This window comes from Corythoichthys intestinalis, chromosome 11 (assembly GCF_030265065.1).
Source record: "Corythoichthys intestinalis isolate RoL2023-P3 chromosome 11, ASM3026506v1, whole genome shotgun sequence".
NCBI lineage: Eukaryota > Metazoa > Chordata > Actinopteri > Syngnathiformes > Syngnathidae > Corythoichthys > Corythoichthys intestinalis.
In genome coordinates, this window is record NC_080405.1 from 11,380,794 (window position 1) to 11,400,036 (window position 19,243).

The window sequence follows — 19,243 nt, forward strand, 5'->3', positions numbered from 1 at the left end:
ATGCATATCTGCATCTTGTCCTTGTGGCTAAATTTTCTCCTTAAAGGTTTAATATGATCCATATTTGTCCTTCAAAGGTGCTGAATGAGGCTGTGGCCGCCCTGCTTTATCACACCATCACTCTCTCCAGAGATGACTTGGAGAAGTTTAAAGGTCTCCGAGTAATAGTTAGAATTGGGTCTGGGTTTGACAATGTTGATGTCAAAGCAGCTGCTGAGCTTGGTAAGACGATAGAGCTTTGCCATTTTTCTAATGTATAGAATATCCAATTTGTTAAATTTTTCTTAACTCTCTCCACATAGGTATTGCCGTTTGTAACGTTCCAGCATCCTCAGTGGAGGAGACAGCCGACACTTCGCTATGTTTGATCCTTAACCTATACAGACGAGTCACCTGGATGCACCAGGCTCTCCGGGAGGGAACCCGAGCCTCCAGTGTGGAACAGATCCGAGAAGTGGCCGGTGGTGCTGCTCGAATTCGAGGAGAGACACTTGGCATCATTGGGCTTGGTTAGTGAAAGGCCTGTTAAAATGCATCCAATTGTTTCTCTCCAAACATTATTTGATAAAGAATCAATCACGTCCAACCTGAGAGTGTTGTCTTGAACATAGACTTCATAATGTAATTGACGGGACGCTGTGCGCTGGGCCAATAAATAGGGGGCCTGCATTGTTGGTGAAGCTGTCAAAGCTGACCGAGTGGAATCACAGACAAAGAGCTTATTTCGTTGAAAATTCTTGTGAATACCGTATTTTTCGTACTATTCAGTCATACCTGCCACACCAGCCCAAAAATGCGCAATGAAGAGGTAAAAAAAACATATAATACGCACCGGTGTATGTCGCATTTTGGTGGGAAATTTACGTGATAAAATCCAACACATACAACAGATATGTCATCGTGAAAGGCAATTTAAAATAAAAATACAATAGATAACAAGATGCTGAATAACTGTACAGTATGATAATTAGAGGCGTGCGAAATTTCCGATTCTTAGATTATTCGCGATTCGGCCGTGGAAGATTCGAGAACGATTCACAAATATCCAAATTCCGTTTATTGAATTATACCAGGTAAAGCGAAAGTAAAACACAGTCAGCGCGGTCTTTGGGACGCAATGAGGAATGGACTGAGAGTAAATATCATGTTCAACTCATGCCGTTAGATAAAAAAAAACAATCATACTTGACTGCGGCCGAGAGCCGCTACAAACAACCCCCAGTTGCTAGTTGCTACAAACATATGGCTACAGTAGATATCATATATATGTAGAACTAGATGCAATATGACAGACGACATCGGTATTAGAAGATGTATTATTGAACAGAGATGCGAAATGACACTTTCCGGCATAAGTAAACAGCCGCCATCTTAAAGCGGTAGACCTCTCTACAAGGCTCTGTTGTAGCGAACTTAATTAACTTTTTATCTAAAATACTCCTAAATCGGCAGAATCTTGTCTTGAATCTATCTTTAAATGATGAAATAGTTTTAAAACTTTGACAAAAGTAGACAGAAGGGAAATTATGGAATAACGGGAGCAATTTTACCAACTGTAACAGTTGATTCACAACATTAAATTAATTGAATGTAGTTAAAAGCTGCTGATTCAGAATGGGGACTGGAGTTTTTTTATTTACTGTTATTTTTGTACATTTGTTTACTGTTATATGTTAACTTGATACTGAAAAAGTAGTTTGGTTTAGCCTAAGAACATTTTTGAACAATTTTGGAACTAATGTACAAAACATTTAAAAAAAAAAAAAAAAGGAGGGGGGTGCATCAATAATCGTTTTATAATCGAATTGGATCCCCTGAATCGTAATCGAATCGTTAGGTGGCCAAAGATTCCCAGCTCTAATGATAATGTTACATGATGCATGAACAACGAAATGCGAACGTGGCCGGTATGTTAATGTAACTTAGCTATTAAGACTTATTCAGATAACTATAGCATAAAGAACCTGTTAACAAGTTTACCAAACCATCAGTGTCACTCCAAAAGACCAAAATAACATGTTAACTGATATAATAATGTGTTAATAATTTTACACATAAATCGCTCCAGAGTATAAGCCGCACCCCCATCCAAACTATGGAAAAAAAAAAAACTGTGACTTATGTCCGAAAAATACGGTTAATGCTTAGATCCCTGAATTCTTTATATTGACGTAAAACTGTCTTGATTCTTGGTTAAAAGCAAAAAACGTGCAGGTAGCTTTTATTTTACGTAAATACAGTATGTCGAATGTGCGGCTCGTCTTTAAGTTCACAGTGGCCCTGCCTTACCACAGCAAAGAGCTTTTTAACTTGAAATTCTTGTGAATAAATGCTTAAATCCCTGAATTCTTTATAGATATGGACGTAAAACAGTCTCGATTCTTGGTTAAAAGCAAAAGAAACTGTGCAAGTAGCATTTATTTTACGTAAATATGTCGAATGTGCGGGTGGTCTTTAAGTTCGCTGTGGCGCCGCCTTACCACAACAAAGAGCTTTTTACGTTGAAATTCTTGTGAATAAATGCTTAAATCGCTGAATTATTCTTGATTCGTGGTTAAAAGCAAAAAAAAAAAAAAAATGCGCAGGTAGTATTTATTTTACGTAAATATTGCGAACTATGATGCCAATGGCTCAGCGGCTAATTTCTCAATTTTTTTTTCACAACGTTTTAAAATGCATGCATGGTACGAAAAATATAATAAATACCTAGAATCCTGGAGCAAATCTCTTCTGAGACACTCCTTCCTGTTTGTATGTGGTACAGCTTTCATACTTTTTGAACCGAAATCCACCGTTAGTTCGCTGCGTGCGTGTTTGTGAAAAGCTCCTCTTTATGTGGGCGGCCTCCTGCAAGGCAAGGAGTTGCTCAGTGCATGGCCGAGCTGACCTGTCAATAATGATGATGTCTATGACTTGAAATTGAGAGTTAACGTGTTATTCAAAACATCTAGTTTGGCCTTAAACAGTATTGTGGCCCTCCAGGTCGCGTTGGCCAAGCAGTGGCACTGCGGGCCAAGGCCTTTGGGTTTGGCGTCATCTTTTATGACCCCTATTTGCCTGATGGCGTGGAGCGCTCCCTGGGCCTTCAGCGCATGGCTACCCTCCAAGACCTGCTCATTCACTCAGACTGCGTATCCCTGCACTGCAGCCTCAACGAGCATAACCACCATCTTATCAATGACTTCACTATCAAACAGGTGAGCTGGAAAAATGTGCGAAATCTTATCCACCTTTCGACCATAGTACTTAGAGTATGCCAATCCTTATGTGGTAAAAAATAAGATTAGATAATAATTGACTACTGGCCTCTGAAATGTTTTAGGAATCTTAAATTTAGCTAATTTTTCTCAAATTTTCTGTCGGATTAATGAATCTTAATATTGCCTTGTTCAGTGCAATGGAAATAACTAATCTGCTATCAAACTCAAGCCTTTATTAAGAGAAATTCACTTCATTTCTGCTGTTTTGCATATTCTGTTTGGATATCAGTCGATCTTTGATAAACGTTGGTGCTGTGACTGAATTAACAAGAAGCTATTATATCATTATTTTGTCTGCCAATTTCTCTCTATTGTCTGTCCGTCATGAAAATTCTACTCAGCTGCTGTTACCACGTGTTCATTGACTTGATTTCTTGAGTCTATGCAACTTTAATATTCTGAAATATTGAAATGAGCGTGCATTGAGGAGTTACACTTGTAATGATTTAAAACAAAATACAACAAAAAGAGGACATTCGTTGCAGATTATTTTTACTTTAGCGAACCGCTGCTGCGGCATTGTTCATTATTTTTTAAATCTCAAAGCAGTTCACTGTTGAAAGCGTTAAGTATAGAGAGTTAGTGTTCTCAGGAATTAATGTACCTGATTTAGTGTACATTACAGGCTTTTGTCGGTGAGGAATAAAATCTGCTCGCTGTTGCTCTTTCACAACTCAAACAAGAGGGATAAAGAATTAACCACGAATGGGTGCAAATAAACATTAAAAGTCTCAGAATTGTTTGTTTCCTCGTAATGAGCTAATACTTACTAACAATTAACGTGAAATGAAAAAACATTTTTGGATGTCATATTCATGGAGCAAATTGGTATATTGTTTGTACAATACAATATTTGCCAATACAGTGGTACCTCGACATACGATCGCGTCGACACACGATCTTTTCGACATCCAACGTAAAATTTGACTCGCCATGCTCGAAATATGACGATTTATGACAGCGCTGCAGTTTCTTTGTTTTCCCGCAAGACAGACGCACGGCAAATTTTCTTGTGACAGAAATCAACATGGGTTCCAAGAATGCTAGTGCAGGTGGTGAAAAAAGGAGAATGGTGAGGCTTACCATTGAAATGAAGATGGAAATGACAGAAAAATATGAGCGTGGTGTGCGTCCGTGAACTGGCTTGTCAGTACGGCCGTAGAATCTTTACAAGGAGTGGGAACCTCTAAGTACCTCACGATACGATACGATACAAAGCTCACAATAATGATGATCTGACGATATGGCGCTACAACGACAATCGATACATTGGTCAGGAAATCATTCTAGGATATTCTACAAGCAACTAATAAACAGAAAAACACAATTTTCATCCTTCGGCTGTGTGTTTATAACTAGTAGACGTCCAATCCATTTGAACTGGGAGGGTGGCAGCGACCCGGATTGGACGTCTATGGCTGTCAGTGGCAGCCAATGCCAGGCAATGAGGTAATTTTGGGCCATTTATGGTCATTTACCTGTTGATTTTCAGTTACTTCCTGTTGATTTTGGGTTATTTTATGGGTCACCTCATGTTTATTTTGAGTTACATAACAGGAAGTGACCTGGGAATCATCCAAATAAATAGGCAGAGACTCAAACTTAACAGGAAATGCCCTAAAATGAACAGCAAGTGACCTGTAAATGCCCCGAAAATCGGACCGAATGACTGTGAACTCTGGCTTTGAATGAACGAACGTTCCCAGTCTAAATGGATTGGGCGTCGAGCACCGTCAATGGAAGCCTTAATGTTAACTGAGACACTATTATGGTGGAAGATTTTGGCTGCAACTTGATGGTTCTGTTATTTTGTTGTTTTTGTTTTTTTTTTTTTTTTTTTTTTTAAATTGACACCTTTTTAAAACGTTATCTCGATTCCTGACAGGAGCATATCGATAACCTTTTGGGATACAAAGTATCATGATATATCACCATTTTGATATTTTGTCACACCCCTAATCTTAATGATCTTGACAGTCCTCCTCCGACCTCCATTCGCCAGTCTTTATCAGTTAAGGTGACAATTATTGTGGTAACATCTCCCAAAAATCGCCAGCTTCGTCAGGTTTTTAATCATTTATTTCAGAACTTGTGCAACACAACATGCCTACTGTCCGCCTTAACTGAACATGAAAAGTGAAAGTAAAAAGTCCTTTCCCACTCCATCAAGTCAGCCACGTGTGCATTAAGGTACACCACGCAAAACACATTCGCCACATTAGAACCCGATTCGTTACATTATTACAGGTATTATTATTACTATTATTATTATTCCAATTTTTATTCATAATGTATTTGTTTTGCTCTGTGTAATTGCTATTTGCAATAGTACTAGCAGCATTTCTTAAGGATTTAAGGTTTTCGGGCTGTGAATGAATTCATGGAATTATAATGTATTCTTATGGGGAAATTCTGCTCGAAATACGACCATTTTGACTTACAAACAAGGTTCTGGAACAAATTAACTTCGTATGTAGAGGTACCGCTGTATTACAAATTGTGCAACCATTCGATTCAAGGGCCTCCGAGCGATTTAAAACCATATGTAACCTTTTAAAACCTTGATAAATGTTTTGCATTTTGATCCATTTCGGTTTGATTGTGCTAAACCAATCGATATATCAATCCAGATTAGTGTATTTTTATGCTCTTGTTTGTAATGCCTTTGCTGTATACAAGTACCGATAAAGATTGAATCGCTGATCTACCCACAGCCATTTGTTGAAGTTGACAAACACACAAATACAAAATGAAAACATACAGGACCATAACATACACACACCACTGAAATGGTATTAATAATATTTGCATGATTGTGAAAATGGCCTCAACAATAACTTGACGAAATTATTTGGTTACATCAAAACAGATGCGTCAGGGAGCCTTCTTGGTGAATACATCAAGAGGCGGCCTAGTTGATGAGAAAGCACTGGCTCAGGCCTTGAAAGAGGGTCGGATACGAGGGGCTGCTTTGGACGTCCATGAAAGTGAACCTTTCAGGTAACTGGCTCAAAATTTTGCTTCATACTGTATACCAGCTCCATTTTCCTCCACATAACAAACTTGGGGTCCTCTACAGTTTTTCAACTGGACCCCTTAAAGATGCCCCCAACCTGATCTGTACTCCACACACATCTTGGTACAGTGAGCAGGCCTCGGTGGAGGCTCGGGAGGAGGCGGCTAGGGAAGTGCGCCGTGCAATTACTGGTAAGTAAGGATGCCACAGTAACAGGGTAAGGGGACTTCCAGTGCCCTCACATGCTGTTGAATCGCTCACTATCCATTTAAAGCCTTCTAAGAAAAGGGGAAAAAAGTTGACTTTAGCCGTTTGCTGTGCAAACAGCCAGTCAAAACCCAAAATAGATGACTACCAGTTCTCTCAATTCCAAAGATGTCTTAACATGTAATGCTCCTTCATAGGTATGTAATTCCTTATTTAGCAATATGTGGGTATCTGGTTCTTTAATGCGGGAGCTGTGCCAGTTCATAGTCTTTGCTGGTATTATACTTTGAATCTGTGTGCCTGCTTAATGTTGCAGAACAGCTCTGATCTGCACAGCGCTGTATTTTACTCTTGTTAAAACATGAATATGGTGTGTTATTTTTTTCAAGCCTTTTTAGCTCATTCACTATGTAGGTGTTAACGCTTCCACTTGATGAAAGAAAGCTTCCCAGGGCTCTCTCTCTTTTGGACATTGAAAACATTTGTTATCAGAAGTACTAACTCAGGAATACTTCAAGACTGGTAGAAAAACCGAACGCCGTCTCAAAACTTGTGCTTCTGCTATATCAAATTGTCCTTGAATGCCATATGACGTTGTTACAGCAGTGTTTGTGTCCCGGGTTGGCCATGCACGACATTAGTATTTGAGGCCACACTACCTGAGACTAAAACGTTTGGGAGTCAAGACAAGAACAAGACCGAGACAAAACCAAGTCCAATTAAAATTCAATCCAATAATATTTGTACCCTTTTGACACGCTGAGAAAGAAAGTGGCTTGGGCCACTTACCGCTTTGAAAGGATACCATAGTTTTAAGAAGTCAAGGTATCCGAAACCGCTAATACTCGCCATACCAGTAATGAGCATTTTTGTGTGCAGCCTACAATATTGATTGGTTGACTCAATAAGCAGCAGATAAGGACATTTCTCTACCTGAAGGTGGGTTGGGCGGGAGTTACACGCACTTGCAGGGTTGGGTATTGTCAACAACGTCAGGATTTAATACGTGTCATTATACAGGGGTCACGATGCAATATACCTCATGTTACATGGACTATAAGGTGATACTAATCCAGGGCTCCAGACTAACAATTTTTACAAGAAGCACAGTGGCCCCTAATTAAAAATTTTGGGGGCACAAGCAGAAGAATCAGGGGCTCACACTGTAAATGGAAATGGTAAGTTTTACTCTAAATTTTACAGTTTAACCGATAAATACTTTCATAATAAATTCAATGAACTACAAACTTGTGAATCTGTTTTTTTATTACCAGTTTTGACATCAACCAGTATACTGCTTACAAATTAGGTTAACATGGGAATTTTTTATAGGGAGACCCACCTGTAACTTGGATGCTGAATGTCCCATTCATAACAAAAAATATATTTATATACACTACCGCTCAAAAGTTTGGGGTTTAAGCGACCCCAAACTTTTGAACCGTAGTGTACATAATGAAAAATCCCATATGATACACTACGGTTCGAAAGTTTGGGGTCGCTTAGACCTCAAACTTGTGAACGGTAGTGTATATGAAAAGAAGTTTTAAAAAGCAGGATCCAAAGATAGTCATGGATTTAAGTCAGGGGTCGGGAACCTTTTGACCGAGAGAGCCAAAACACCCAACATATTTTCAGATGGAGCGTGGTCACGCTCTGCTTTTACAAGGAGTCGCAGGGTTGTGATTGAAATTAATCTTGAGAAAACAATAAGTCTAACATCGTTACTAAGGATGTTACAATCGTTCCACAGTTGCGCACTTGACACTTATAAAACACTTATAAAATATATACTTATAAAATAACAAATTGAAACATGGTGTGGCACCACGTATATTTCCTGGAAGCATAAACCACAACAGGAGTTCACCAGGGGGACGTGTGCATAAAAGTGGCTGAGGCAGGCATCTTGGGGCGGCCGTGTTATGAGTCTCGCTCTCCTGGAAGTGGCCCGGAGTGTTCTTTTCTTCTGTTGTATTTTCCCTTGGCAAACTAGCTCGTTACATTAACGCCAACTAGTTGATTTAACCGTAAGGGGGGGGGGGGGGGGGGATCTTATTCGTCGCGCATGTGCGAGTAGAAGAAAAAAATACTCGCACTGGCTCTAATTTTTGTCGCAAAATGTCACCATTTGGGGGCAGTCTGGAGCCCTTTGCTAATCCCAGTGCAATTAAAAAATCAGACGTACATTTTTATTTTGCAGGATAGCAAAAATGTCTGGTTCTGAGTCCTTTATACTCTTAACGTTTATCATGGCATGTGTTGTGCTTTCTTCAAACACTGTCATTCAGCTCACCTCTAGTCAAAATGTGCGAGTAGCAGCAGAGTCGCTATAGTGAAAACAAAGGAAATATTAATAAATGAACCTGAATTCATACAAAATTTTGGTATTGATTCTAAAGCCTCTGTATCAATAAGTATGTTGTCAACAGGTTCACAATGATATATCCTGGTAGAATATTAGGGCTGCTGATCTAGATTATTTTAGTAATCGATGTATCTGTCAACCAGTTAGTTTGAGTAATCGAGTAATCTGATTAGGAACACAAATTTTAGGAGATCTAAAAGGCTTGCTAAGATAACACTTTCAAAAGAGTATTCGATGCTAATACAAAATAAAGTTCCGTAATGTTTCTTCAAACTATGAAGAATTGCACTTTTATTTAAAAATACATTTAAATACCTGAGTTTAGCCTCAAACGATATAAAGAATAAACAAATGAAGACCTAAGTACACAAAAGAACAATTGGCTAACTTACATAGCAAAAGTCCGCTAGCTTAAATGCTATAAAATGCTAACTTTTTTGTTTTACTACAATGCTTTTAATTCACACATATTCACACAAAAATACAGTTAACTACACTTCTAAACTAAACACACACTAAATGCATAAACAGACATAGTAGCTCAATCAAAATCTTTTGTTGGTCTTGGCAAGGATCAACTGGATTCAGGAATGTGAGACGAATTAGTGCATACTCACTGTTGCCACGAGAGGTCAGTGTATCCACCCAAATCAATAAAACTAAATGCAAACACTTTCAAAACAAACCGTTACAACACCGCGCCAGTTAAATGAATCCTCAAAGCAGCAAAATTTGATTCAAAGCTTTTTTCTAATCGAATTACTTGAGTAAATCAATTAATTGTTGGAGCACTAATATATGTATAGCACACCCCTACTTTTAGGTGCGACGAGGAGGTGATAGATTAACACGCCACAGCAGGAGGAAGAAGCTGGACATAGTTCAATCATATTGTTAATATAACAAGCTGAAAAGTCAAAAGCCTAAACAATTAGTAAATTGTTCACCCACTCATAAAGAAAATGACAATTGTCTTTTATTTGTTTCCAGTACTTGTAGAATCAAGTGCTTGCTTTAAAAGGAGCCTTCAGATGGGTGCAGATTGCTTCATTTTTGTGAGCGTGACTGGCGCTGTGTCATATCTTGTCAAAATGTAGCCTATAAATTTCGATTGTTCTGTTCTAGGGCGTATCCCGGACAGCCTGAAGAATTGTGTGAATAAAGAATATCTGATGGCAGCGTCTCAGTGGCCCAGCATGGAGGCTGCCACTGTTCATCCTGAACTTAATGGAGCAACCTACAGGTGGGAGAGAGGTGTTTGCACAGGATTACAATAAGACATGACATAAAACATTCAGACTGAATCAGGACGCTGTAAAAATCTGGCAGTTTTCAATTTTGCTGTTGGAGTTTATCAGGGGTCAGCAAACTTTTGTTCGTTTGATAGATGGGCCAGGCCATTTTACAGATGAGGCATGACAATAAAATGTTTGTGAAATAGTTTATTTTGATAATTCAAGCATTTCTTAATATCAACATTACATATTTAAGGTAAAATTTCTGACCTGAAACTTGCCACAGTTCTTATTAACAAGAAATCAATTGACTGTATTGTTTTGGTCTTAAAGCCGCACATAAAAGCCTTTATTTTTACCCCAAAAAGTTGACTGTGCCCCTTATGTATGAATTATGGTTATGTGTAAAGGCCTATTTTAAAGGCGCATAACTGTATTTTCCTGCGCCAGTAAAGTGCTTAAGTCAAGACACACGTTCATCGTTCATCAAACCAATAAATAAATAATTGAATAATGTTAAAAGATAAAGAACATATGACAAAACCAGTACTTCAATGCACTAATGCACCTTGCGCAACTCGTTCATTTGTATTGCGCTTTATGGTAGGAAAAATATGGGATAAGGTAATACGCATGTTTCATTATCCATTTTGGTCGGGAGGAAAACAGGTAAATGAATCTGAGCATTGTAGGATTCTTGCTAATGTGAATGCTCGATGAGCCAGTAAAATAACCACATTCATCTGTATGTGTTCAAACTTTGGGCGGACCTCTCAAACCTGCCTGAGTGTGTAAAGTGGCAAAAGTTCCAAATGGATTATTTATGTACACACGCACACACTGTATCAAGAAAGAAAAACACACAAAGGTCAAAGAAATAACTTTGACCTTAATTTATCATAATTAAACAATGCAAAGCAGGCTTTGCTTTTTACATTGTGCCCTAACAGAATCGATAAAAAAATGTGAAACAGGCCTAGATTAAAATAAACGTATTGTGTGAAAAGATTGAAAATTATTTGACCGTAGCTTAACCAAGGTGTGTTATCACACTTTCACACTAATCAGTCGGCCTATTTGAAGAGTGACAAGTTATCACTGTGCTGTTCGGTGACGTATTGTAAACGAGGACCACAGGAATTGAAGTAGAGTTTGTCTCTGGAAATGGTTTAAAAAGTAATATATATATAGACAAAAATTTTAAAGGAAAGGGTTACTGTACAAGGCCATCTTCAATCAGCGTGATGTCCCTGTGACTACATTTGCACACATGCAAAAATAAAACCAATCTGTAGGAGGAAATTATGATTGGTTTAAGAGACATATAGTTCAAATAGGGACCTAAGAGCCCAGTACAACTTCCAAAGGAATTAACGGTGAACACCAATGTTCCCCGTAATTTTTCATGTGTCTGAGCAGAGATAACGAGATCTCTGAGCACACTGAGGACCACTAAGAGAACATCAGATGTTTACGCTGTGGCCACACACCAGTATCACACCTGTTCAAAACCTTGGATCATAGCAAGTTACATGGCTTATTAAAAGAATGAAATTACAGCAGCAATTTTCATGAGTTTACTTTTGATATAATTGATTTGGCCCACTTAAAATGAAAATGGTCCAACTGTGGCGTGAGTGAGTTACTAAATAAAACCTAATGAACAACCACAATGGGGGTTAATCAAACTCCCACATTAAAACTGTTCTATTCTCCTTGTCAGGACTTTTTTTTAACCAAAGAAAAAATGTAACTCAGTTTCAGCACTTGTTCTTTTATTTGCGCATACTCCAACAGCCATTCCATCCAAAAAGAACCACTTTTCTTTTTTACTTTTGCTTGATGAGTGTAGTATCGCTGCACATTCATTTTGCCATGATCAAGAGTTGGCATTTGCATCTCTTAACTCTGCTGCACTGTTGTTGGCTAACTAATTTGCACAGTGCGTATGGGCAGGGCACATATGCACAACACTGTCAAGGCTATGACTGGCTGCGTAGCGTAACTGAAGTGAACTGTATCGTACCATTTTGAGAAGAAATACATTGAAAGATCCGCTATCTTAAATGCTACGAATGCTAACATATTTACAATTCTTATAGCAAATCGTTCACACGTAACTCCACAAACTGTAGCTGTAAACTTAATTACAAATGCATTCACAAACATAAATTAAATGAAACAACTTACAGCCTTATGTGGGCCAAACTAGAGCGCAGCTGTGGTTTCTCCATGTCAGACAAGTCCTCATCCTCAGTCATAAGGCAACAGTCCAGTCAGACCCAATGCTGCCACCAGAGGGCAGTGTATCTTCCATCATTAAACAAAATACTATACTTTTGGAATTTATTGAGGTATTTTGTTGTACTTAAAGGGTTAATTCAGACTTGGGCGGAAATTCGGTTTACGTCGCCAACATAGAAACGGAACTCGTTCGAACGCGGGGGCTACCTGTGTATACAATCCAGGTGTAGTAACCCACCAATGGGAGTGCCGCCGGACCATATCGAACGCACCAATCGGAGCGCCGCGTTGCCGTATCGAACACACCAATAGGAGTGTCGCGCTGACATATCACTGTGGCGCCGACAGTAGTCCTGGTGACGCTACAATACATTTCTGTTGCATTTTATTTTGTGAGCTTTAGATTTTTTTTTTTTTTGTGCGCTGAGTATGTGCAAGCAGTACGCGACTGTGCCGCGCGCTGCTTAGAGGGAACATTGGTGAACACCAAGGTCAAGATACTGTACCTCATTGTCAGATATCTATGATCTCTACGTATAATCCATCGTTGTTTGAGGGAAAGGGATGGCCAAAGAGGATACCACAGATGGAAATAACAATTTACAAAACTGCAAGACACAAAGCTTCTAGGAACTTTTGGCATGGCTTATCAGCTCTTTATTCATAGATGGAGTAATGAAGAATACCAAAAAAGGAACACTATCCCTACTTAGAAACATGGACCAGGACTGTTTTTGGGCTGCATTGCATCACTGGTATGGAGCAGGGTACAATGAAATCCCAAGATAATATAATTTATATATAATTTATATAAGGAATGTGCTTACGAGTGTCTGAAAGCTTGGTCTCAGTTGTACATCTTGCAACATGATAATACATATGTAACTGGCCACTGCAGCGGTACAACTATTTTATCCATACATGTGTGAATGTTTCAGTGGAAAGAATGAAGAAGGAAGGGATGCGTTCAATCAAAGCTTTTCAATCTGTGTTCCAGATTTCCCCCAGGTCTGATCAATGTAGCCACAGCGGGCGGCCTCCCAGGAGCCGGCGCCGGGGTGGAAAGCCTGGTTTCGGCAAACCTGGCTCACGGCATTGCGCCCGTCTCGCACCCGCCGCACGCCCCATCCCCGGGGCAGCCGACTAAGGCAGAAGCAGACAGAGACATCCCCTCCGACCAATAACCCCCTCCCTCGGCCCCTACACTGACCCGACCCCTCCCATCGATTCCCCCCCGCTGCCGCCAGCACATTCCGTCACCTCCGGAAAACCAGGCTCCAGACTCATGGTCCTCCCAGCATCAGACACATTTCGACTCCCCGATTACCACGATGACCTGATGTGACGCCACGTGGTCTCATGTGACCGCACCTCCTTCCTCCTTTTATCCATCCTCATTTCACCAAGCCCACTCACTCCCTCCCCCCTAATGTCAGCAATAACTTTGTTCTCAAGGATTCAGTGATCGGATTGCTATTTTCCCGTGGTTGGCTGTCGTTTCAATGGAAAGTCAATCTGTTGTGACTTTCGCTGTTAATGATTTTAAAGGAAAAAAAAACATTTCTGACATCAAGGCTCTCCAATTAGCTGCATCTTCTACTGACTGACTAGTAGAGGTTCTCAAGCAGAAAGTGCCCCTTGGTCCATGAAAGTCTTCTGTTACTTCCTGTTTTTTCTTTCTCCCAGATTCCCATTTGCCATTCTACTTGTGACAATAATGAATTATGTGTACTTTTAGATAAAGCGGACTTAATCATAAAAACTCACCTTCTGCAAAGTTTGGAATTGCTGCATTCAATAATGCCCTTGATTTTCACTTTCTTCTTAGTTGGAAAAATTCATGTCTACCATGATCCACCCAGGGCCATGAACTTCTGTCTCATGCCCAAAAAAAGCTGTGGCGCTATTACTTCATCACGCGGGGTCTCGCCAGCAGAGGGCGCCGCCCAACCACTCATTTCTGTCATTTATAAAAGACCCCAGTTTAGCTTGAGCGAAGCAATGACCCCAGACTCACCAAACCGGGCCGTACTCTCCCATTCCCCCATACATGCTCATAAACCCAGTACGCATCCTTCCTTTAAATGTTCGGGGACAATTGAGTTGTATTCCTCATTTGGAGCGAGGGGGACATTATCCTTGCATGCTTGCTTTGTTAACGACAGTTGTGTGTACAAGAAAGTGTGCGTGCGTGTGCGTATGTCTCCCCGCGCCGTTTTCTTTCCAAAGGAATAGTCCCTATGAGTAACTCTTTAACGCTGTCGCTCTGGTGTCAAGGAAACACCTTTCTAGTACCTCAGTAACAGATATTGAATGTACCGTGCATACCCTTTTATTTTTTGTACAGATTTTCTAGATTCTTCTTACTGTTCTTTACCAGAAGGGTTGTGATATTGTAGCAGTAACGGTCAGACTAACTAAAAATCCCCCATCACAAAATAAATTGACACATAGGAACTCTCTCGCTAGGTTACTGAATACTCAGGCTTCGAAAACCAATGCTCGTCTCTTTTTGCCGCTTTGTCCTCCATCTTACTGGCTAATGATTCAATGAGGAACAAAGAAAGGTGGTTCTTGTGCTCTGCTAGCTTTTCTTTCACTAGAGCATTAGAAATAGATGCTTCGTTGTAGTCCTTTTTTGCGTCTTTTTGGTCATTGCCCTGCTGCTCTGTTTGTTGTGCATGTGTGATGATTTGTTTTAAGCAGATAAAAAGAAATACTTGCAAATTAGTGGCTGCTTCTCCCTCTGCTGAGTGTTTTTTGCCCAACTTATGTCGTGGTCAGTTTCCAGTAATGTGCCATTTGGCCCACCCTTCCCGTGGAATCAGTGACTTGGAACATGTGTTGCTTGGCTCCTCTGTCATGTGATGAGTATATATTTTTAAGAAGAATACCCCACCTACCCCCATCTTCCCTATAGGTCCGATAATGAGTAATCTTAAATTTTGCTGTTGATGATGATATATTTTTTTCATTTCAGCCATGCACTGTCAAGTATACCAGTTAGTTTTAATGTAGATAACGATTTTTTGATGCATAATTGTTGTCTGTGTTCTACATGTTGTACTGAAAATTATACTGACCCCACCCCCCGACTCCGCTTCCCAACCTCCCACTCCCCCAGGCCTTACTATATCCTTTTTCACTGTAGCTGTTTGAGAAAGTCGCCATGGAACCACACACTGCCTTAAATACAGTTGACCACAAAAAAGTGACCAGTAGAAATGAGCAAGCCAAAAAAAAAAATTAACAGCAACAACAATAAAATGCTCCCTTAGTCCTAGATGATGAAATTCCACAAAGGTGAATTAGGGTCACACGAAAAGAGAACGAAAATTGTTTCAATGACGAGGAAAAGGTTGTAAAGGCATTATTTGTGGGGATGATTTGCACATATAATATTCGGGTTTTTGGTTTTTCCTGTCTTTTTTTGGTGAGCTTTGACCAATTCTCACCGTATCAACTTAGGGGCCGTTTACATGGCGACGCTCCAAGAATATAGCAAATTTGTAGCCTGGAACTCCAGACGCACCGCTGTTCCCAGCTATAGTCTGGGACCCAGCTCCTTATCGGCCTCTCGAGCCCGAACGAAATCATCCGTGCAATAAGGTTCGTCGTCTCCACAACAACACAGATGGCGAACGGGAGAGCCGAGAATATGTTCCTATCCGTGGTAAATTCAGTTTTAAATGACCAAAAACACAGTCACTAAAACCAAGTCTGTCTCGCGCTAGCCATGTTGAATAAACTTCTCCGCTCTCCTCATATGTTTACGTCCTCGCGCTCATTCTTGTTGCTTTACCAACGTCACGTCTGCCGGTCGCTGATTGGTCCACGCCGCTGTCTGTTTGCTGTGGCTTGCTCCGCCCTGGGAATTTGATCCGCGGAACAGTCGCCAGACTCTATAGCTGGATCAGTGGTGAGTTTGGAGTTCCAGGCTAGCAAATTTCATGTTTGCATTTACATCTACATGGTCCCGTCTAGGTTCTGTCTCCATTCGAACGATGTCGCAATTCTGTATGAAAGCAATGTTGCACTTTTACAAAGTGACAGTCAATGATGCACTTACTTGACAACAACCTCATCAACCCGGAAGACAACATACCCGCCCACTCCAAGCAATGGCGTCCACGTGTTTTTTTTTCTTTTGCTTCAAAAGGCACAAAAACACGAACATAAAATATATTTGAATTTAAAATATTATTAAAAATGGTAAATTAAAGCTGATGTTCCACCATGTTTGCTGTTTTGAAGGTTTAGTAGCAGCGACTGCGCATGCCCAAAATGACGTGTGCGAGTGCTTATGTCATCAGAGCCAGAGTGTTCCATTCATATGGTTATGGAGCAATTCCCGCAATCGAATCGTTCCGCTTTGGAGGCAGGAATCAAATGTTTGGGTCTTCGTCGTGTAAAGGCGAGGCTATTCCGCAGCACAATCATTGTGTGTAGATGTCGCAGCGTCACCATGTAAACGGCCCATACTTAACGTTCCAAAATCTCACCCTTTATACTTAAGGTTGCGGGGGGGGAAAAGCCCCATTTAAAGAATTCCTATATATATATATATATATATATATATATATATGTACATACACACATAGGAAATCAAGGTGCCCAAAAGTTGAATAGTTTTTGCTAAAAATGTTCAGTTCCACCAAAATACGGTCAAAAACATTTATTTCCAATGGGGGGAAAATGAACTGATATCAATAGAAAGTGCCCCAAAGGCACTAAAATGGCCTAAAATCATTGGAACCCCCACCCCCAAGTAAAATTGCTAAACCACAAAAAAAAGTTTGAAATCAAAGGAAAAACAGTGTTATAGATAAGCCAAAATCCAGAAAAACTGCAAAAAAACAAAACAAAAATGGATAAACTAAATTGAAAATTTTTGGAAAGCACAGTTTTAGGCCTTATAGGGCACCCATTGTCTGACATTGACGTCACTGGATGTCCAATCCATTTGGACTGGCAGGGACGAGTGAACAAAAGCATGCCCACGCAATTTCTCCAGAAATGTCATCTAGGGTGCAAGTTGCAATTTAATAAAAATGCTGTCATATTTGTCAAAACTCATAAAAACCTAGTAGAGAATTTCTGATCTTGTCTTTTAACAGGTTATTGTTGAAAACTCGACAAGAACTTAAGCAGAAGTATAAAAAGTCAAAGTGATGCCTTTTCCCAATTATCAAAAATACAATGAAAAGAGATTTCAGTTTCGGGAAAAGATTTAAAAATTGACGCTGACTGTGCCGGACTTTCAACAATTTTCACATTGAGTCATGTTTGCCTGGAACAGACTTTTCCTCAAGTTAGTATTCCTGTAATCTTTAAAATTTGTCACCATCCTTTTTTCCTCTCCTCACCTGTGACTCTAATACTCCTTTGGCGAATTCTATATCACCTTAACAGCATTAATTAATTTTTTTTTTTTTTTTTTTTTATTTTGGCATCAAAGATATAAAACTAAATCCCCCACCTCTCAAGTCATGCCAGCAGTGTGTTTGTACTCTGGCTAACATAAGCACAGTGTGTGTATGTCTGCGTGTTTGTGGTCACAAAGCTCCAGCTGATATTTCACTCTTGGGTGTTAAAATGCAGCCACCACCACCCAACTGTTTCTGCTACTACTCGGGGCTTACGGAGGGTATTTTACTCTGCTGCCAGAGCCCCCAAAAGGGCTGGAGTGCTTTGGGGCATAGCAGACACTTGTGTTATTCACCCCCCCCCCCCCCCCCACACACACACACACAAAAAAAACAACAACAAATTGGTCACTTTTTCTCTCTCAGGGTTAAAATGCACACATATCCTTTAGCAATTGTCCTCCCTCCGAATGTAGAACCTCCTTGTGTGTTTTTAGAAGCCACTAACCTCTTCTCAAGTTCCCTACCTCCCTTGTCCTACTCTTGTTTTCCTTTTGGCACTGACATCTAACCATCTAACAAGGAGTGAACGACTGCTTAAAAGTGACCGTGTGCATGTGTTTGTGTGATGTTAAGATTGGGAAATGTATTTTTACAACATGTAAACTTTTTTTTTTTTTTTGCTCCTCTATCACCCTCATTTGTGAACTGATTTTTCACCAGACTGCAAAAACAAAAATGGAAAAAAAATCTCTGTAACTAGGCTCTTAAGCTTTATTTTGTTTTGTTTACTTTTTTATTAGAAACAATCATGTTTGTGATGGTAACTCCCAATGGTAAACTCCACAACGTATTTTAAATAAAAGCTTAAAAATTAAACCCTTGTTTACATGTTTGACCTAACTAATCAAGGTTCTACTGGTTCTTGCATACAGCAGTGTTGTTTTCGTCAACAATGACAACAAAAATATTTTATCGATGAACAATTTTTTTCATGACAATGACGAGATCTAAATGAGGCTTGGTAGACCAGAACTAAGGCTGTCAAATCGCGTTAACGGGCGGTAATAATTTTTTAAAATTAATCACGTTAAAATATTTGACGCAATCAACGCATGCATGGAATGACCTGTTCGTGCATTGCCTCAAACAGTTTACAATGACGCCGTTTTAGCATATTGAGACCGAAAAGGCAGAGAAATGCGAGTGGACACAGGCGTTTATTGGACCGTGCCTTTTATTGGCATAAGCTTTGGCAATTCTGTTGTGGCGAACGGCGTGGGGAAGAATGAAAGGAGATGATCTTTTTCTTGACTCTTAATTGAACACAAAGCAGAACATACTGTATACCATTTGCAGCCATTACTAACAGTCATGGTTGCCAACTTCCCATCATGCATTTGGGCGGAACGGTTAAGTCCATATCATTTAGTGAAAGCACAACAAAAATAATATTCCTATTTCTCAAAAAAAAATTATGTTCACAAAAAGAAAAGCGCTCAATGCAAAGAGAACTGGCATTCCCAATCAAAATAGCTATGCGAAAT

General features: G+C 39.8%; 1 protein-coding gene across 6 annotated transcripts in view; it reads left to right on the forward strand.

Moving 5' to 3' along the window:
• The window catches only part of LOC130924047 (C-terminal binding protein 1), a 34,653-nt gene extending 16,265 nt beyond the window's left edge, over window positions 1–18,388 (forward strand). For all 6 annotated transcript variants that reach the window (XM_057850352.1, XM_057850353.1, XM_057850356.1 and 3 more), the window contains 7 exons: window positions 78–222; window positions 303–509; window positions 2,983–3,197; window positions 6,130–6,260; window positions 6,340–6,467; window positions 9,977–10,094; window positions 13,328–18,388. In XM_057850352.1, coding sequence (XP_057706335.1) covers window positions 78–222; window positions 303–509; window positions 2,983–3,197; window positions 6,130–6,260; window positions 6,340–6,467; window positions 9,977–10,094; window positions 13,328–13,514 — 1,131 coding nt within the window. In that variant the 3' untranslated portion in view covers window positions 13,515–18,388. The remainder of the gene's footprint in view (window positions 1–77; window positions 223–302; window positions 510–2,982; window positions 3,198–6,129; window positions 6,261–6,339; window positions 6,468–9,976; window positions 10,095–13,327) is intronic.
• Window positions 18,389–19,243: the final 855 nt, after the last annotated feature.